Genomic DNA, 22,213 nt, shown 5'->3' on the forward strand with positions numbered 1-22,213 from the left:
TGATAAACATTTTATGAACCTTTTTTTTTTGGCCGCGCCATGCACGGCACGCAGGATCTTATTTCCCTGCGCCCCCTGCAATGGAAGTGCGAAATCTTAACCACTGGACCGCCAGGGAAGTCCCTGAACCTTTCTTATTAACTTGTAATCTCAACATTTACCATTATTCCAAGATAATTATTGGGCATATGACCCAGATTGCTTTATCATCTTGAAACAAATAGAGATTCAAAGTTTTTTTATTGATATATGTAATTTTAAGTGGACATATGATCATGAGAGTTATTTTGGGGAATTCTGTGGCAGTCCAGTGGTTAGGGCTAAGTGCTTTCACTGTTGTGGGCCTGGGTTCCATCCCTGGTTGGGGATCTAAGATCCTGCAAGCCGCACAGCACGGCCAAAAAAAAAAAGAAAAGATAGTTATTTTGTAGGTACAAGGGACAGAGATATGTCATTATGCTAAGTAATATCTGCAATTCATAGAAATTACTAACAGAATCATTAAACTTTGGTATAGTTGAACTGTGGTATAAGAAAGTATTTCATGCTGAAATGTACAACGTTAGATATTTATCCTTATCTCTTTAATGCAATATTTGATACATAGAAATGTACTATTGAATCTTAATGGAAACTTCGAGTAGAACAAAGTACTAATGGAAATTTATTTCAAATATTTTTTCATAGCCTGGTATTAAACCTGAAGTAAGAAAAAAGCTCGGAGAAGCTGCGGTCAGAGCTGCTAAAGCTGTAAATTATGTTGGCGCAGGTACGTCACGACTGGCTTCTAACAGAGGAGGAGGAAAATTCATTTGTGTTTTGAAAGACAAACGAGACATACAGCTCTGAAATCATAGGCTTTCAAACTTTTTTGACTACATCCACATTAAGAAGTACATTTTACGTTGAGAACCAGGATGTAAATGTGCTTATGTTTGTATACAATGTATATCGGGGGAAAAACGTCACTAAACAGTACTTAGCCTAATTCTGTATAATGCTATTTGATATTTTCTATCCTATTTTGAAATAAAATCGCTAAAATGATTTTTTTGCGTTTTTCGAAATTAGTAAACTTAAATGTTTTAGAGCAGTTTTAGGTTCACAGCACAATTGAGCAGCAAGTTCAAAGAGTTCCCACACCCCGCGTCCCCCCGCAACATAGCCTCCCCCACTGTCGACATCCTGCACCAGAGCAGTGCTTTTGTTACAACTGATGAACCTACATGGACACATCATTATCACCCAGAGTCCATAGTTTACATTAGGGTTCGCTCTTGATGTTGTACATTCTGTGAGTTTGAAGAAATATATAATGACACGTGTCCAACATGTAAACACCATTGTAATATCTTACAGAATAGTCTCAGTGCCCTAAATATGCTCTTCATTCCTCCCTGCCTCCAACCCCTGACAACCACTGATCTTTTTATTGCTTCTATAGTTTTGTCTTTTCTAAAATGTTACATAGTTGGAATCATACAGTATGTAGTCTTTTCAGGATGGCTTCTTTCACTTAGTAATATGTATTTAAGTTTCCTCCATATCTTTTCATGGCTTGATAGCTCATTTCTGTTTAGTGTTGAATAATATTCCATTGTCTGGATGTACCACAGTTTACTTATCTTCTGACCTACTGAAGGACATCCAAGTTTGGTAATTATAAATAAAGCTACTATAAACATCTGTGTACAGGGTTTTGTGTAGACACAGCTTCAATTCATTTGGGTAAATACCAAGAAGTATGATTGCTGGATCACATGGTAAGAGTATGTTTAGTTTTGTAAGAAGCTGCCAAAGTGTTCCAAAGTGGCTGTACCATTTTGCATTTCCACCAGCAGAGTATGAGAGTTCCTGTTGCTCCACATCCTCACCAGCATTTGGTATTGTCAGTGTTCCAGATTATGGCTATTCTAATACGTGTGTAGTGGTATCTCAGTGTTTTAATTTGCATTTTCCTGATAACATATGACATGGAGCATCTTCTCATATGCTTACTTGCCATCTGTATGTCTTTGGTGAGGTGTCTCTTCAGGTCTTTGCCCATATTTTTTTTTTAATTAATTAATTTATTTATTTATTTTTTGGCTGTGTTGGGTCTTCGTTTCTGTGTGAGGGCTTTCTCTAATTGCAGCGAGCGGGGGCCCCTCTTCATCGCGGTGCGCGGGCCTCTCGCTGTCGCGGCCTCTCTTGTTGCGGAGCACAGGCTCCAGACGCGCAGACTCAGTAGTTGTGGCTCACGGGCCTAGTTGCTCTGCGGCATGTGGGATCTTCCCAGACCGGGGCTCAAACCCGTGTCCCTTGCATTGGCAGGCAGATTCTTAACCACTGCGCCACCAGGGAGCCCTGCCCATTTTTTAATTGGGTTGTTTGCTTTCTTATTTTCGAGCTTTAAGGTTTCTTTATATATTAGATAACAGTCCTTCATCAGATGTACCTTTTGCAAATATTTTCTCTCAGTCTGTGGCTAGTTTTTGCATTCTGTTGACATTGTCTTTCGCCAAGCAGAAGTTTTTAATTTTAGTGAAGTCCAGTTTATCAATTATTTTTTTCATGGATCATGCCTTTGCTGTTGTATCTAAAAGGACATCACCATGCTCAAGGTCAACTAGGTTTTTTCCTGTGTCGTCTTCTAGGAGTTTTATGGTTTTGTGTTTTACATTTAGGTCTTTGAACCATTTTGAGTTAATTTTTGTAAGGTCTGTGTTGAGATTTTTTTTGCATGTAGTTGCCCAGTTGTTCCAGCACCGTTTCTTGAAAAGACTGTTTTTTCTCCATTGTATTGCCTTTGCTCCTTTGTCAAAGGTCACTTGTCTATATTTATGTGGGTCTATTTCTGGACTCTCTATTCTGTTCCACTGATCTATTTGTTCTCTCACTGGTACTTCACTGTTTTGATTACTGTAGCTTTATAGTAAGTCTTGAATTCAGATAGTGTCAGTCTTCCCATTTTGTCATTTTGTCATTTTGTCAGACTGAGTTGGTTATTCGGGTCTCTTGCCTCTCCGTATAACCGTTAGAATCAGTTTTCTGATATCCACAAAATAACTTGCTGGGATTTTGATTGGGGTTGCATTGACTCTATATAACAAGTTGGGAAGAACTGATGTCTTGACAATGTTGAGTCTTCCTACCCATGAACATGGAATATTTCTCCATTTATTTAATTCTTCTTTGACTTCTTTTACCAGAATTTTATAGTTTCCTCATGTAGATCTTATACATATTCTGTTAGATTTATACCTATTTCATGGGGGAGTGTGCTAATGTAAATAGTATTGTGTTTTTAATTTCAAATTCAACTTGTTTGCTGGTATGTTGGAAAACAATTGACTTTTGTATATTAACCTTGTATCCTGCAACAATGATGTGGTCACTTATCAGTTCCAGGAGGTTTTTTTGTCAACTTTTTTGAACTTTTTATAAAGATGATCAAGTCATCTGTGAACAGTCAGTTTTATTTCTTCTTTCCCAATCTATATACCATTTATTTCCTTTTCTTGTCTTACTGTATTAGATAGGACTTCTCGTATGATGTTGAAAAGGAGTGGTGAGAGTGGACATCCTTGCCTTATTTCTGATCTTAGGGGGAAGGCTTCTAGTTTCTCACCATTAAGTATGATGGTAGCTGTAGGTTTTTGTAAATCTTCTTTATCAAATTGAGGAAGTTCCCCTCTGTTCCTAGTTTGTTGAGAGTTTTTATTATAATTGGGTACTAGATTTCATCAAATGCTTTTTCTGAATTTATTGATATGATCACATGGTTTTTCTTTAGCCTATTGATGTGATAGATTACACTAATTGATTTTCTAATGTTGAACCAGCCTTGCATACCTGGGATAAATCCTACCTGGTCATGGTGGGATTTTTATACATTGTTGGATTTGATTTGCTAATATTTTCCTGAGGATTGCTTCATCAGTGTTCTTAAGAGATATTGGTCTGTAGTTTTCTTGTAGCATCTTTGGTTTTGGTATTAAGGTAATGCTGGCCTCATAGAATGAGTTAGGAAAAACTCTATGTTCTGGAAGAGATTGTAGAAAATTGGTATAAATTCTGCCTTCAGTGTTTGGTAGAATTTACCAGTGACCCAATCTGGGCCTGCTGCTTTCTGTTTTGAAGGTTATTAATGATTTATCAATCTCTTTAATAGATATAGGCCTATTTAAATTGTCTGTTTTTTGCTTGTGTGAGTTTTGGCAGATTATGTCTTTCAAGGAATTGGCCCATTTCATCTAGGTTATTAAATTTGTGAGCATAATGTTGTTAATAATATTCCTTTATTATCCTTTTAATGTTCATAAGGTCTGTAGTGATGTTCCTTCCTTCATGTCTGATGTTAGTAATTTCTGTCCTCTTTTTTTCTTAGATAGCCTGTCTAGAGGCTTATCACTTTTATTGATCTTTTCAAAGAACCAACTTTTGGTTTTGTTGATTTTTTTTTCTATTTTCTGTCTTCAGTTTCATGAATTTCTACTCTATTATTTATTTTCTTCTGTTTGCCTTGGAATTAATTTGCTTTTCCTTTTTTGGTTTCCTAAAATAGAAGCTTAGATTAATTTTAGATCTTTCTTCTCTTCAAATATATGGATTCAATGCTATACTTTGCCATCTAAGTACTGCTTTCTATGCATCTCACAAATTTTGAAAAGTTGTATCCTCATTTTCATCTAGTTTAAACAATTTTTAGATTTCTTTTGAGATTTCTTCTTTGACACGTGTTATTTAGTAGTGTGTTGTTTAATCTGCAAGTATTGGGGGATTTTTTCCAGCTATCTTTCTGTTATGATTTCTAGTTCAATTTACTGATTTTTAGTTTAATTGTGGTCTGAGAGCAGACATTATATGTTATCTATTCTTTTAAATTTGTTAAGGTCTTTTTTATGGCCCTGAATGTGTTCTGTCATGGTGATTGTTCCATGCAAGTATGACAATATGTAATCTGCTGTTGTTGGATGAATTAGTCTATAGATGTCAATTATTCCATTTTATTGACTGTGCTATTGAGTTCATCTATGTCCTTACTAATATTCTGCCTGCTGGGTTTATCCATTTCTAATAGAGGGGTATTAAAGTCTCCAATTGATTAGTGGATTCATCTATTTATTCTTGCAGTTCTTAGTTTTTACCTGATGTATTTTGACACCCTGTTTTCAGATGCGTAAACATTAAGTATTGTTACATCTTGGATTATTGACCCTATTTCATTTCCTTCTCTATGAAGAACTTCTTTTAACATTTCTTGCAGGGCAGGTCTACTGCCAATAAACTCTCTCAATTTTTGTTTATCTAAGATAGTCTTTATTTCTCCTTCACTTTGGAAGGATAACTTAACAAGATACAGAATTATAGGTTGATGATTTTTTTTGTATACTTGGCTGAGTTTCTTGATAGATTTTTGAAATTTATTTATTTATTCATTCATTTATTTATTTTGGCTGTGTTGGGCCTTCGTTGCTGCACATAGGCTTTCTCTAGTTGTGGCGAGCAAGGGCTACTCTTCGTTGCGGTGCACGGGCTTCTCATTGTGGTGGCTTCTCGTTGTGGAGCACGGGCTCTAAGCACGCAGGCTTCAGTAGTTGTGGCTTGCTGGCTCTAGAGCGCAGGCTCAGTAGTTGTGGCGCATGGGCTTAGTTGCTCCGCGGCATGTGTGATCTTCCCGGACCAGGGCTCGAACCCGTGTACCCTGCATTGGCAGGCGGATTCTTCCGTTGCGGAGCACAGGCTCCGGATGCGCAGGCTCAGCGGCCATGGCTCATGGGCCCAGCCGCTCCGTGGCATGTGGGATCTTCCCAGACTGGGGCACGAACCCGTGTTCCCTGCATCGGCAGGTGGACTCTCAACCACTGCGCCACCAGGGAAGCCCGGCAGGCGGATTCTTAACCACTGTGCCACCAGTGAAGCCCTTGATGGTTTTTTTAGACAACACTTTAAATAGTTCACTCTGCTGTCCTTGGTTGCATGGTTTCTGAGGAGAAGTCAGATGTAATTCTTATCTTTTCTCCTTTATAAATAAGGTGTGTTTTTTTCCTTGGGTTCTTTCAGGATTTTTGATTTTCTGTACTTTGAAAATGATATTATAGGTATAGTTTGCCTAGGTATAGTTTTTCTGGCATTTATCCTGCTTTGTGTTCTCTTACCTCCCTGGATCAGTGATTCAGTGTCCAACATTAATTTTTAGTCATTATTGCTTCAGATACTGCTTTTGTTCCTTTCTTTACTTATCTAATGGTATTCCCATTATGCATATGTTACACCTTTTCTAGTTCTCCACAGTTCTTGGATATTCTGTGCTGTTTTTTTTCAGTCTTTTTTCTCTTTGATTTTAATTTTGGAAGTTTCTGTTGTCATATCCTCAAGCTCAGAGATTCTTTCCTTGGCTGTGTGCAATCTACTGATAAGTCCATCAAAGGCATTCTTCATTTCTCTTATGGTATGTTTGATCTGTAGAATTTTTTTTTTCTTTCTTAAAATTTCCATGTCTGGGCTTCCCTGGTGGCACAGTGGTTGAGAGTCCACCTGCCGATGCAGGGGACACGGGTTCGTGTCCCAGTCCGGGAGGATCCCACATGCTGCAGAGCGGCTGGGCCTGTGAGCCATGGCCGCTAAGCCTGCGCGTCCGGAGCCTGTGCTCCGCAATGGGAGAGGCCACGACAGTGAGAGGCCTGCGTACCGCAAAAAAAAAAAAAAAAAAAATTCCATGTCTACTTATATTTAACTGTTCTTACATGTTGTGTACTTTTTCCATTAAAACCCTTAACATATTAATTAAAGGGTTTTTAAATTCTATCAGATAATTATGATATCAGATAATTATATAATTATAATTATCAGATAATTATGATATCAGATAATTATGATAATTATAATTCTATCATATCTGAGTCTGGTTATGATGCTTTTTCAGTCTCTCTAAACTGTGTTTTTTGCCTCTTAGGATGCCGTGTAATTTGTTCTTGATAGCCAGACGTTGATGTACCAGGTAAAAGGAACTGTGGTAAATAGGTCTTTAGTAGTGTAGTGGTTAGGTACAGGGAAGGTGAAATGTTCTATAGACCTGTGATTTAGTCTAAGTCTTTTGGTGAGCTTGCGCTCTGAACTGTGAACTTCATCAGTGTTTTTCAGTTGGTTTTTGTTTATTTGTTTTTTATTTATTCCCTTATGTGGGACAGAATGGCTGGAGTTGTGTATTTCTCTTCCCTCAATTACATTAATTAGGCCCTGATAAAATCCCAATAGTTTAGGCTGTAATAAAATAGTTTCTCTTAAGGACGGCTCTTGTTCAGAAGAACAGAACTCTGGCATACTTCATATGGTTCGTTTTCCCCTCCCACTGCTGGGAACTCAAGGGGTTTTTTTCTCCAATGTTCACTGTGAGGACCTGGTAGAGCTTCTGGAGGTAAAACTTATAAAAGTGTTCGGAGCTCCCTATAACTTGGTCCCCCCTGGAGTTTTTAACTCTTGGAACTGTCCACACTGAGCCTCCAGCAATTTGTCAATTACAGTCCAGGTTTTCCTTCTCCAGTATGTGTTCCCACAGAGGTTTTTGCTCATGGGTTTCTGTTCCAATAAGTTGTGAATCTCTGTTTTCACCTTTCTGTCTCTCTAATTTGGGGGGCAGCGGCTTGCCTTGTAACCTCATGTCTGTGACGCATCTAAGAAGAGTTGTTGATTTTTCATCTTATTCAGCATTTTCTTGTTGTCAGAATGGAATGGCAACTTCTAAGTTCCTTCCATGCTGGGCAAGAAACTGGAAGCCTTCACTAAATTTTTACAATCCACTAATAGGTTGTGATCCACAGTTTGAAAAGCAAGTTTTAAATTATATGGAATTAGCCTTAGGCTAAGTGAAAAAAATTCAAACACAAAAGACTGTATACTATATTATTTTATTTATGTGACATTCTAGAAAAAAACTGTGATAGAAAGCAGACCAGTGATTGACTGGAGCTGGGGCCTGGGGAAGGGACTGACTGCAAAGGGAACAAGGGAATGTTTTGGATGATGGAAGTATGTTGTATTTTCATTGTGGTGGGGGTTATATGACTGTATTCAATTGCTGAAACTCAGCACACAATATTTAAAATAGATAAATTTTACTGTCTGGAATTATACCTTAATAAAGTTGGGGGAAGTGTAGTACTTAATAGAATGTCACTAGATAAGACTAACATAGTGTTAGTTACTAAGTAATCTCCCAGTGGGTCACTAGAAAAAGGACTTTTAAAGACACTTCCAAAGCGCACAGTCAGGAGAAAAAAATGTTGTGTTTTCCTCCACAGAGTTAGAGTGAGATGGGATGTCACAGTGAGGTTTCCAGGGATCTTGGTACACAGAAGCAGTAACACATGGTCCAACCATGTTCTAACTGCTACAACAGTTGAGACTGATTCATAACCTGGGCTTACCATTTGCTTGAAACCTCAGATATACTTTTCTATTGTTAAATTTCATGTGGCTCCATATTTTTGATTGAGAATCATTTGCTGCTACAAAATGTGAGATGTTTTCTTCATGAAATGCAAAATGTTTACCATTGAATGAAGGCAGCTGTAAAACTTGATATAATCTATCAAGAAAGATTTTGATTCCTACTGATTATATACTGTTGAAATGTGACCCACTGTATTTTGTATTTAGGAACCGTGGAGTTTATTATGGACTCAAAGCACAATTTCTACTTCATGGAAATGAATACAAGGCTGCAAGTGGAACATCCTGTTACTGAGATGATCACAGGAACTGACTTGGTGGAATGGCAGCTTAGGGTGGGAGTAATTTTTCTGTTAAAAATCAGTGTCAAAAAAAAAAAAAAAAAATCAGTGTCGAGGGGCTTCCCTGGTGGCGCAGTGGTTGAGAGTCCGCCTGCCGATGCAGGGGACACGGGTTCGTGCCCTGGTCCGGGAAGATCCCACATGCCGCAGAGCGGCTGGGCCCGTGAGCCATGGCCACTGAGCCTGCGCGTCTGGAGCCTGTGTTCCACAACGGGAGAGGCCACAACAGTGAGGGGCCCGCGTACCGGGAAAAAAAAAAAAAAAAAATCAGTGTCGAGAATACATTCCCTTCTTAAAACCTCTTAAAAGGAGGCATTGCTTTGGACAAGGGTTCAATTCTTAGTGGTTGTCATGAGGATAGGAAAATGGGAGGTTAAAGGTGGCATTACATTTGATGCACTTTATGGACTCAGATTCCTAATCTGTCACTTACCATCTTTCCCCCTTAGACATGGGGCAGCCAGCAGGCGAACTGCTGTCACTGAGGCTTGCTTGTGACCACACTGTCTCAACACAAAACCTTGTGCCCTGAGACTACATCATTCAGGTCCAGGCCATCATGAGATTTTAGAGGCAGGACAGATGCTAGCCAAGGTGAAATAAGCTAAGGAAAAGATGGGAATGAAGAGCCAAGGGAAGGGTCTAGATTAACAGAGGGGTCCACGTGCAAGTGCTGACAGACTGTTGATGGCCCATGAAGGGATAAATGTAGCCACTCAGAGTAAACGTTTAGAAAATTTTAAAGCACTTTAACATTTCTGTGACACATCTACTGAATTTTACTGAAATCTTAAGTCTACAGCTGTTCTTCACTGGCCTGAATCTGAGTTCTACAAGCTTATTCCTTCAAATATTAATGATAATAACTTAGTCTGTTTTGTTCTCTTTATTGAAAACAGTAGATTTTTACAACCTGTTGTTTAATATAAAAAATGTTTTTAAGTAGTATGAATATTCTTGATCTCTGTAGGATTCTTGGTTCTTTATATATCCTGAAACGAAATTATTTTTTCCACGTTGTGATGCTAAAGTCGTGATTATTTTGATAATTTTGTCTTTGCAGAACTTCTGTGGACAATAATATAACGTTCCTTTTGCTGGTTCTTTGGAGATGATTGGTGGTTTTAATTAAGCCATAAGATTATTCTGGGCCTTCTGGGCATTGGGAGCTAATGAAAACCAGGCACATCAGGCTAGTAAGTGTTAGTAAGTGTCAGGAAAACTGTAGCGGGTTTAGAAACTTTTGGAAAGAGTGCTTATGTTTCCAGAATTCAAGGAAAAGAATATTTTTTTCTGAAGCGGTAACCACGAGAGTCCAGAATTTTGAAATCATGAAGGATAAAGGGTTTCCAAGGATTAAAGAGGAGAAAGCTTTTGGACATTAGAGGGACGAGCAGACATTTATTCTGCAAGTCAAGAAACTGTAAGAGCTCTAGAAAGAAAAATAGGGTTTTATCATCTGGGGAGGGTTTCTAGAACTTAGGGATGCCATTGGACCCTGTTTACAGTGTTCAAGGTACTTTGGAGTCTGGCTTCCAAACAGAGGTAAAACAAGGGGCCTCTCCATGTGGTGAGGCAAGAGTTCAAGCTCCAGGACCTGTCTGTGGAGTCACCAGCTTCCTAGAGCAAGGGTGCAATGATGTGAGCACCCAGCTGCAGGTTCAGATGGTTAGTGGTTTCAGGAGAGGCTGGTGAAATATCCAAGGTCCGGGGCTTCCAAAGAGTCAATGTCTAAGCCCCAGAGAACTCAGATGGTACCATTTTCTAAGTACCCAGAGGCATGGTTGGGTCAGTCTCTTCTGGGCCCATATAGAAACCAACTTCAGAGGAAAACAGATAGGCAAAGATAGCCAGGTTGAAATTGCGCTATGTAGTCAGCAATAAGATCACATCTTAGAATACGGACATATGGTCATTCTTTTCCTTTTTATACTAAAACAAATAGAATTCTATTTTTTTTGAAATAGAATTCTTTATCAGAACATTAAAGAGTATTTTATTATAAAGGATAAGAATGAAATGATAATAGCTAACACTTACATAGTGCTTACTTTATGCCAGGCATTTTTCTCTGAAGCATTAAGAGGTTACAGAAACTTACCCAGAATATGAGTATGCCCGGAACAGAATAAGTATAGAGACAGAATTTGAACCCAGGCAATACGGCTGCAGAGTCTTTGGTTCCAAACACCATGGCATAAAGCCATTCAATTTAGTCCATTTTCCTTTCATTTTCACTGTTGTGGTTCCTGATTTTTCTTATCTACAGATTTAAAGAGATGAGACCTTTGCTTGTTTTACACTTACCTGTCTGGTTCAGTGTGCTGCTCAGTTAGAGTTTTTCCCTGTATCTTTTGCCATCTCAGTTTGTCGTTTTCTCATCTTGGAGGAAAACTTAAGGGAAGAGAGAAGAGAGTGACAGTGTGCCCTCCAATAGCCTTTTCCAAGTTATATTAGTTGAAGAGAGATTTGTTGTATTAGTATATAAGAGCCAAAATAATAATAATATCAGTAGTGGTAAACAATGCTGATCATCCCTGTTTATAATCTGGTATCTTGCAATAAACATAACAAAATTTTAAGAACATCATGTTCCTCTGTTTTGCTTGATCACTTGGTGATGAAGATGACAAAGATGACTAATGCCACGCTTTAGGCATAGCTGTGAAAATAGTCCTAAACACCAACTAATAATTTACTATAAAAAAGCTTGATTTGGTAACTGAGTGCTAATGTTTTAAATGAAAACTGAGAATATCTTGCCAGTAAGAAATTTCAGTTTTCATTATATTGAAAAAGCACTGATACTTATATTTGTGATTTAGTCATTGGTTTGCCTGTTTTCTCTATTTAAAAATTCTAGAAACCCATTGTAATAAGTACAGTATTTTCAAGCTGCATCTGTTTTTTAATCTACTTTTGCTTTTGCCCAATACTCGAGTAGGTGGATAAAATAAGAGTTTTTATTTGGCTTCATTATAAAGTCCTGATGTACATTTTACGTAGAAAAGGATAAGACCGTCGACTAAGTCTCATAGCTGCTAGAAGGTGGATATTCATAAGAAGCACATACTCTTCTTTTACCAGATTGCAGCAGGAGAGAAGATTCCTTTGAGCCAGGAAGAGATAACTCTGCGAGGCCATGCCTTTGAAGCTAGAATATATGCAGAAGATCCTAACAATAACTTCATGCCAGGGGCTGGACCATTAGTGCATCTCTCCACCCCTCGAGCAGACCTTGCCACTAGGATTGAAACTGGAGTACGGCAAGGTAAAGTGAAATAAAGCAAAAAGTCTCAGTGTTTAAAAGTTGTTAGTACATTATTGGTTTTGTATGGGGTCTTTTCCCTATGTCTTGTGGATATATCTAATGTGCTTTAAAAATAAAGGATTTAATTGATTTCTCTGTAATCTTTACTTTTCCTTCTGGAATAGTCATTTTTAAAGAATAACTAGTATTTTTAAGCAGTACTACTCTCTTTTTTGAAATGCAGCAGCACTTAGTGAAGCCTAAGCAACAAATATTTTGTGGGTACTGTTTTATATTTTTTACTTTGCCTAGTTCCACATATAATTTAAGGTGACTGATAACTGCTATGTCCAAGGCACTCTGCCTTCAAGGTACTGAAAGTCAAGCTGAAAAATTAATAAATAAATTTAGTGCGAGCTAAACAGTAATAAATAAAAGAAAGAAAAGAAAAAAAATGACAGTGCAAGAACTATCACGATTCACATATGACTAATAACGATGGTCATAACAGTTATTTAGTACTTACTATGTACAGGCACTGTTCTAGGTGATTTTTCTACCTGGGCTCCTTTAACTATGAGAACTACCCTATGAATAGATGTTATTATCACTCCCATTTTCCAGATGAGGAAGCCAGGGCACAGAGAAGTGACTTGTCCAAGGTCACCCTTGGAGCCAAGATCCAGACCCAGTCATTCTGGCTCCAGGTTTTATGCTCTGAGCCACCACTGTCTACTGCCACCTTAACTTTAGTTGCCAGAGAAGTTATACAGATGGTGAGTGATAAAATACAGCAATTCTCGGAATAACAGGTTATGTTAGGCTGGTGTAATCAGGACACGCTTCTAAGGGGAAGTCTGGAGTGGATTTGAGTAGGCAGATTTAACAGCATACAGAAAGGTAAAGAAAAGAGGATTTAACTAAAGATGTGTTTGAAGAACTGTGAGAAAATATGTGGCTGGAGAAAAGGGTTCAGGACAGTGAGTAGTTGGAGATATGGCTGGAGATACAGAATGAAAGCAAATTGTATAGGGTCTGGAAAGCCAAAATGAATGAGGACTTCTTAATGATAAACTGGCAGCATTTTGAGAGTTCTGGCTAACCCACAGCAAGATTTGGTAGTCAGTAAATTTTTTCATATCAGCGGCACATCATAGAGAGAAGAGGGAAATTGCAATAGAAAAAAGGAATCTGTGAGGCAAGCAAAGCTTGCAATATACTTTAATAAAGGTGCTCAAAGGATAACAGAGATATAATTCTAAAACAGACTCCCAGATTCACATCCTGGCACTGAGGAGGATAATCTAGTCTAGGAAGATTTCCCCAACCCTCCTCTTTTGTGTTCCCTGAGTCCCTCGTGTATTCCTTGGGCATTGCCCTTTTATATTATCTTATGATGATCTTTTACTCGTTGTCTAGCTTCTCCATTAGACTATAAGAGTCTTAAGAGAGGGACTGTGTCTTCTATGTTATAATTGCAGGACTTTGCTCAACCCTAGACCTAGAAGGTGTTCAATATGTGTTGGTAGGTGGGTGGGTGGATGGATGGGTGGATAAGGAAGTGTGATCTAACCCCTTGATTCTACAGATGAAGACTCTGGGGTTCAGAGGGGTCCAGTGGCCTGTCAAAACCACAGAAAGGTCCTAGAACAGTATTCTATGTAATACACCACATCCTTTTGTCTTGAACCATTCTAACCAGTGAGATGTGCATGGTTCACATCCTTGTTCTCTGAGACTCTGGTCACAGTAATGACAGCTGCTGTTTGTTTATCAGCTCTGCCAGGTATGGCATTTGACACTTGATTGTCAATCCTCCCAACAAGCATATAGGATAGAGGAATTATTGTCCTTTTTTTCTGATGAGGAAACTGAGGGGGTGGAGGGAAGGAAATGCCAAAGACAGAAGTGATTGTGATATGATAGGTAGAGGGAGTTTGTACTGACTTCCCAAAATGAGAAGGGAAAAGAAGGTTCAGACGAAGATAAGATGAGGAAAACCAGCCTGTGTGTCATTGAATGACTATCTGGGGCATGGTGCTCTTGGATGGCCACACCCTCCTTAACAGCTTCTGTTTTTAAACCCCCGTGAGCCTCAGTTCCTAATGAATAAAATGGTGATAAGGATATCTGTGGTGCAGGAGTTTGTGAGGGTTAAGTGTGAAATGTACGTAAAGCCCCAGGAGAATGTCTTACTTATCATATTTTCTCTCTTTAACTTTGGTTACTGTGGTTTTTCAATTTCAGGAGATGAAGTTTCAGTGCATTATGACCCCATGATTGCAAAGCTGGTTGTGTGGGCTGCAGATCGCCAGGCAGCCTTGACGAAACTGCAGTACAGCCTTCGACAGTACAGTGTGAGTGACCTGGGGCTGTGTCAGTGGCCCTGTTGTTCTCTGCATCTCTACAGCCAAGCTTGGTCAACTTTGTCCTTGTCAACTTATTTCCTCCAATTACCCATATGTCACTAACAGAATAATTTCACATGGGAGAATTTCCCATGGGTCAGAATAGAGTTTGAGGACTTCTTAATTTCAGCTAGAAAAGAAAGATTGCAAGACTAAAACTATTAGCATCAGTGTTAACCTCAGTATGAAATTTCTATTCATCCTGTAGATGAGGCCACGATACGCGTGTGGCCTATAGTCTGGTGTTATTTTCTGTGAAGGAAGATAATTATGTTCAGTCTTATCCATTTAAAAGAGTTTGTTGCTTTTCTGTAGCCATTCATTTCCTTGGTGCAGTAAGTCCCGTACCACATTGATTTAGCTTCATAGAAGGACTTCTTATTAACCCATGATATTCAAATTATTATATATCGTGAATTTGATCAAACTTCCTTTTTCTGTGGCTCCACCCACACTGGCCTCTTTGCTACTCCTTAGACACCCCAGCATGGAGCCATGTGTTCCCGTTCTCCCTTCCAGAATATTCTTCCCCCACATGACTGCCTCCTCACCATCCTGAGCCCTGCTCACTGTGACCCTCAGAGTCCTCCAGGCCACCCCACAGAACCCTTTGCATTCTCTCTTCCTTTAGCCAGCCTTCTTTTTCTTCATATCACCTGCCATTATATTAGATATTTGTTTATAGATATTGCTGTCATGTGTCCCTTGAATGTGGAGGCAAGGACTGTGTTTTGTTCCTCACTGTGTTTTGTTCCTCACTGCGTCCACAGTATCCAGGTCAGGGCCTGGCACCTAAAAGGCACTCAGTAAATGGCTATAAAATAAATGAATGAATGGATGAATGAGTGAATGAATGAATGAACCCAAGGCTCAGATAGCAGTTTTGCCTGGGATCCTATTTATTGGGTGGATTGGGGTTAATTTTATACCTTTTTAAATTTTTATATCAATGTGTCAAAGTTGGATTTTAGTGTTGGAAGGAAGCTTTTTTCAGGTCGTATGATCCTACCCATCCCCAGTGCAGCAATCTTACTCTGTGGTTTTCCTATTTCGTGGGTGTGTTCTGAGCGGCAAGTCTTCGATATCTTGCAAGTAAATCTCACTTAAGTTTCTTAACGTTTACTTGCTTTCCTAATCTGAGTCAATTAAACATCTCCACACTACCTACCCAACACCATTTCCTACATTGTCTTTATCATAGTAAATTACATAGTGTTGTGTGCGGATGTATAGTGATGGTGAAGTGGGTTTTTTCGTTTTATTTTGTTCTTTCTGAGGGTTATTCATAGTAGAAAATACTTAGTAGAAAGAGCAGATGCCATAGAAATGTTTTTCTGAATATGTTGTTTTCCCCACTCACTGGGGACATCGGCTTTTTTTTCCCCCTTAGATTGTTGGGCTGAACACCAACATTGACTTCCTCCTCAAACTGTCTGGCCACCCAGAGTTTGAAGCTGGGAAAGTGCACACTGATTTCATCCCTCAGCACCGCAAAGAACTGTTGCCCCATCGGAAGACCACAGCCAAAGAATATTTATGCCAGGCAGCTCTGGGGCTCATCCTCAAGGAGAAAGCTATGACTGATGTTTTCAAAATCCAGACACAAGGTATGGAATGCTTTTCTCTTTCTTCTGCTTATCAAGATTTTATGAATAATCATTGAACATGCTTTTTTTTTTTTTTTTTTGGCTGTGCCACACGGCTTATGGGATCTCAGTTCCCAACCAGGGATTGAACCCAGGCCACAGTAGTGAACGCCCAGAATCCTAACCACTAGGCCACCAGGGAACTCCCGCTTTTCTTTCTTTATGCCACTCCTACCTCCCTTTTCTTCTGTCAGTGATTGACACCTTCCTCTGCTAAAGTGTTTTTTAGTGTGAAGTAGAGCTCCTCACATAACATGGGTGCGCCCATCAACACCCTTTAACCCATTAAATATAACTTATCACCTAACAGCGTAATGTAAAGAAGGAATTATTTTCAAGCAAACACAAGTTCTCCCCGCATCCCATGCTGATATCCCTTCCAACTTTTTTTTTTTTAATTTATTTTTCATTTCCTTCCAACTTCTTTTATTCACCACTCCTTGTGGCCTACTTTGTTGTATCCTCTGTACCTGCAGCAACTTCCTTGGTCCTGGAGACTAAAGACAGAGCGCCAGAGATGCTCAGATTCCCTTGGGTTACCCATGATTTATTGTTGAGTTAGTTCCTCCTCTCTTTTTCTATTCTGTGATCAAATTTCTGACTAGCTAGACACCTAGGTACTTCATTGTATCATAGAATCTGGGCACGGGGTGGGGGTGGGGGGCCTATGAGAGATTCATCCTGGCTGCCACACGCGTGCATCCCTGCTTCAGCATCCCTGCTGAGTTGTTGCCCAGCCTCCTAACACCTCAGGAAGCTGGAAATTCATAATGAAAATTCGTTAGTTAATTACAGTTTCAGTCAGTTCTCCGTTAAGAAGTTCTTCCCTCTAAATTGGCAAAATCTGAGCTCTCCCAAATTTGCTCCATAATGTTTCCTCAGGCTGTTTCTGATCTTTGGAGCAAACAGAAAAAAAAAAAATTGAATCCATTTATCCCTTTATTATTATTAGGATTATTATTATAGGATCCTGTTATTGGGATCTTTAATTTCTAGATTCATTCAAGAAGGTTACATTGAAAGCTTAAAATATAAAACTATATTTGGAGATTTGTGCTGTGTCCTCATTTGGTCCTTTTACATTAAATAAATGCATCTAACTATACCCCATCTGGTATTCCTAAGCCTGGACTTAGCATTTTTAGAATGGAGTGTCCTCTTACTCTCACTTTCCTTTTTAAAATTTATAACTAGCACAGTGAGGAGTTTCAGAATAAATTGCTTCAATTTAGCTACTCTGTAGCTCCTGGATATTGTCTAACAGAGGGTGAACACACAAATGTCTGGGGCGGACCAGTAATAGAGAAGAGTAAAAGAGGCCAGGTAAAAGAAAAATAGTGAGTGGTGAGGATTTGGGTGACCTGGAATGCATTTGTCCTGTCAAAAAAGGTGACCACTGTGCAGTTTATGTAACCAGAGGATGAGAATTGAGGCTGCAAATATTCTGATTTTCAAGAGAAACTGGGATATTTTTCATATAAAATTTCCTGAGCCGTAAATGAAAGTGTCTAATTTAAATTTAAAGCAATGAGAGGGCTTCCCTGGTTGTCCAGTGGTTAAGAATCTGCCTTCCAATTCGGGGATATGGGTTCGATCCCTGGTCAGGGCATCGAACTAAGATCCCACATGCCACAGGGCAACTAAGCCCACGCACTGCAACTACTGAGCCCACGCGCCACAACTAGAGAGCCCACATACTGCAACTACAGAACCTATGCACTCTGGAGCCCACGAGCCACAACTACTGAGCCCTTGCGCTTTGGAGCCCACGTGCCACAGCTAGAGAGAAGCCCGCGTGCCGCAACGAAGGATCCCACGTGCCGCCACTGAGACCCAAGGCAGGCAAAAATAAATAAATAAATATTTTAAAAAGAAGAAAATAGCTTTTAAAAAAACTTTTTTAAAAATAAATTTAAAGCAATGAATAGAACAAAGAAAACACATTTGAGCTGCTGATATAGGACCTCTACATTTTCTTTTGTTAGTAAGCTTGATGTTCATTAATTTGTTGTTGAATTTTAAATTTTTTCTAGATCAATACTCTCCTTTTGTATCCAGCAGTGGAAGAAGACTGAATATCTGTTATACCAGAAGCATGACTCTTAGGGATGGTAAAAACAGTAAGTAATGTTTTATTAAAAGAGGAATGTGCTTTGTAGAAATATAGCATATTTACCTGAAAAAAAAGGATTCAGTCTGGCCACTATCAATTACATTTTTTCAGATCCCTAGCCTAAACATTGGAAGGAAGCATGCGAAAATAATAGAATTGATTGGCTCTGGGTGGTAGAGTTAATGACTTTTTTTTTTTACACTTTTTCTATATTTGGTAACTATTTTTAAAATATGTCATAAAACGTACATAGCAAAATGACAAATGAAATATGACAAAACATTAGTGAGATTACCGTTGGATGGTGGGATTTGAAGCAGTCTTTTTTCCGCCTCTTCTTTGTACTTTCTTTGCTTTGCAGTTTTTCTTCAGTGAGCATGTATGACTTTTAAAGAAGAAAAACAGTAACCAGAACTACTCCAGGGAAGGATTGCCCAATGCTCAGGCAGCGTTAATGAAGGGGAGTCACTGTTTTACCCACCTATTGGTGGTGAAACTTAGGCATGGGAGGTGCAGTAAAACTTACTCAAGGCTAGTAAGTGGCAGAGCCAAGATTGATACCCAGTCTTTTTGACCTTGGCCCCTGTGCTATTTTCACCACTTTTCCAGTGGAAAATTGAGTTTTGATTGCAAACTAATTTGAATAGGCTCAGGAGGGGGCCTGATTTATTGTAACTTAAGTCAGGAAGGGCTGACACCTAAACCAGAAGGTGGTTTATAAACTTATGGCTGGAACAGTGTACCAGAGGAACCAGAATCCTGTGATAGCAGGTGGCTGTATCCCTCTTGCTGCAGGACAGTTTGCCTGGCAAGCCAGATGTACAGAGTCAGGGCTGGGACGACTGGATGGCCTTAAATGTGAGATGTCAATGAACTGTGATAACTCCATTATCAGAATGCGCCTACCAGGTAGAACAGAATGCTCCTGCCAGCTCATCACAGCACCCTCTGCCCCAGACAGAGTGAGATGTTCTGTGCCTCAACTCTGTGTAGATATCCAGTCATTTACTAAAAGATTCTTTGTTCACAGAAGTTGATTGGGTTATAGCTCTTTAGGTATTTTTTCTTTCTGAACCTAGATGGTCATTGCCCTAAGTGCCTTGAGTACATGGAAAGAAAGTTTGCAAACATCCCTTACAAAGTAGCATTCTGCAAATGGTCAACCTATCCATTTTATACTGGTGTATTTATTCATTTCGTCCTAAAAAACAGCCTCCAAAATCTGGGAATATCTTACTCTAGAATCCTCTATGCTGAACACAAGTATCAGCAGCAAAGTTTCAGTGACCTCTTCAACCTAAATTAAACAGAAAAATCACATGTGTGATTGTAATTCAGATGAGCCAACTGTGTTATCTGGCATGGGTCTTCACTAAGGCTCTGAGCAGTGTTTTGAATTATGCTGCATTTTTGGGGATTTTGCTTTTTTAATTTTTAAAATAAATAAATATATAATTGAAAAGCCAATATGCATGCTGTTCACTACATCCTTTTGGTAGTATTTTTCAACAATAATCCAGGTCTGAATATAATAGCTTTCAGAATGTTATGGTGAGTCTCTAATATAATCAGTAGTGACCATGGTTGAATAAGAGAGTGCTCCAAAGAGGAAGTCTAAGAGCCCAGAAGCATTTGTGAATCTAAAGTAGAACCAACTCCTAATGATCTCAGTAAGAACGACCCAGCATTTTAAATATTCAGGGCTTGAAAAATAATCTTCCTTTGTTACTATGGCCATGTTTCACAGAACCCTGCCCTACCCTCAATACTAATGGCTAAGATTTATTGAGTGTTTGGTATATATCAGACACTTTGTTAAGCACGTTCCATGGATTATTTCATTTGCATTTTCAGAATAGGCCAATGAGATCAGTGTTATTATTAGTGTCAACTTTGTAAATTGAGAACCATGTCTTAGAGAGATTAATAGTTTTCTTGAAGTCACACCAAAACTAATTGGTGGAGCCAGAATATGAGCCCATGCTCCAGGGTACATGTGCTTACCTAACACTGCACCATGCTAAACTTATATACTTTATTAAGTATGTAAGAGGATATTAAACATATATTAAATTTATAAGAAGATGTTTAAGGTTCTCTTGTGGGGGTCAAGAGATACCTAGAGGAGGGAGGAACAAATTCAGTTACCCTATAATATATAAAAGAATTTAGAGTTTTCCTGGCAATGTCTTTACTATGATTTTTTAATTTTTAAAAAATTTATTCATTTTATTTTTTTATTTTTGGCTGCATTGGGTCTTCGTTGCTGCGCACAGGCTTTCTCTAGTTGCGGTGAGCAGGGGCTACTCTTCGTTGTGGTGCGTGGGCTTCTCATTGCGGTGACTTCTCTTGTTGCAGAGCATGGGCTCTAGGTGCGTGGACTTCAGTAGTTGCAGCATGTGGACTCAGTATTTGCGACACTTGGGCCCTAGAGCGCAGAGTCTTTGGTAGTTGTGGTGCGTGGGCTCAGTAGTTGCAGCGCGCAGACTCTACGGTGCGTGGGCTCAGTAATTGTAGCTCCTGGGCTCTAGAGCACAGGCTCAGTTGTTGTGGTGCACAGGCTTAGGTGCTCTGCGGCATGTGGGATCTTCCCGGACCAGCAATCAAACCCGTGTCTCCTGCATTGGCAGGCGGATTCTTAACCACTGAGCCACCAGGGAAGTCCTTTACTATGATTCATTCGGCATTCATGTCAGTTAAATACTTTTCATATCTTACAAATTGAAAGAAAACTGATCTGGCATAATTGGATGTATTTTCTTATAAGAAAGTTTAAAGATATTGGTAAGATATATGGGGAAAGTTTCATTCATTCATACATTCAGTACAAAGTTTTTGAAAAAACAGATATTCTGAGTAATGTAAAGAGGAGAAAAAAAGATGTAAGAAATTTACCACTTGGCAAAGGAGAAGTGTATATGTTGGCAAGACGGACGGTATAGTGGTTAATAATGCAGGCCCTGGAGTCAGACTGTATGGGTTGAATTCCGCTCCCCTCTTGTCTGTGACCCTTGGGCAAGTCACCCTCTCTAAGCATCTAGTGTCCTCAGCCGTAAATGGGGATGGTGATGGCAGTTACTTCCTTGGGTTGTTGAGTGTATGAAATGCGGCAACACCTATAAAGCATTTAGCTCATTAGCATTTAGCTCATTGAATGACCTAGAGCAAGCAGTCAATAAACAGTAGCTATCATCATCATTATTATTAAATTATCCCCTTGCTACTATGAAAAGAACAAAATAGATATGTATGTCACATGTTAATTTTTAAAAGTTGGTTGCAGAACAATATTATAACAATATCCTATTTTTATAAAAGAAAAATATAAGTTTGTGCGTTTGAAAAAATCTAAAAGGATTCACACATTAAATGTTTAGTAGTAATACATCTGGGCAGTAGAGGGGACTTTTTAGTTTATGAACTTCAGTATTTAACTTTTGTGAATATTTTTATTTTTGCAATTTTTAAAAAATATTTTTTATTTTATTTATTTATTATTTTTGGCTGCATTGGGTCTTCATTGCTGCGCACGAGCTTTTCTCTACTTGTGGTGAGCGGGCTTCTCATTGCAGTGACTTGTTGCGGAGCACGGGCTCCAGGCACATGTGCTTCAGTAGTTGTGGCACACAGGCTTAGTTGCTCCGCGGCATGTGGGATCTTCCTGGAACAGGGCTCGAACCGGTGTCCCCTCCCTTGGCAGGCGGATTCTTAACCACTGTGCCACCAGGGAAGTCCTATTTTTGCAATTTGTAAAAACAACTGATAAAGAGAAAAATCACTGTCATATAAAACTGGATGAGGGGAGAATCATAATGGTATTTTATATGCCGAAGTCTTAATGTTCAGAGGAGAGAGAATTCATTCCACCTAGACAGACTCCTCCCAAGGACAGTGAGTGAGCGTGATGTGTCAGTTGGTGTGGCTGAGGACCAGCAAAGTGTGAAGGAGGAGCATGAGCAAAGAGGCACAATTGTGGGCAAGGCTAGAGGCATATATGGAGAATATTAATTGGCCCATTTTTT

The 22,213-nt window shown here is 39.2% G+C and overlaps 1 protein-coding gene across 2 annotated transcripts in view; it reads left to right on the top strand.

Moving 5' to 3' along the window:
* The window catches only part of MCCC1 (methylcrotonyl-CoA carboxylase subunit 1), a 64,863-nt gene that overhangs the window by 31,971 nt on the left and 10,679 nt on the right, over positions 1–22,213 (top strand). For both annotated transcript variants that reach the window (XM_030862615.3, XM_070045476.1), the window contains 6 exons: positions 688–769; positions 8,641–8,768; positions 11,862–12,045; positions 14,272–14,381; positions 15,823–16,039; positions 18,112–18,198. In XM_030862615.3, coding sequence (XP_030718475.1) covers positions 688–769; positions 8,641–8,768; positions 11,862–12,045; positions 14,272–14,381; positions 15,823–16,039; positions 18,112–18,198 — 808 coding nt within the window. The remainder of the gene's footprint in view (positions 1–687; positions 770–8,640; positions 8,769–11,861; positions 12,046–14,271; positions 14,382–15,822; positions 16,040–18,111; positions 18,199–22,213) is intronic.

Source organism: Globicephala melas, chromosome 4 (genome assembly GCF_963455315.2).
Source record: "Globicephala melas chromosome 4, mGloMel1.2, whole genome shotgun sequence".
NCBI lineage: Eukaryota > Metazoa > Chordata > Mammalia > Artiodactyla > Delphinidae > Globicephala > Globicephala melas.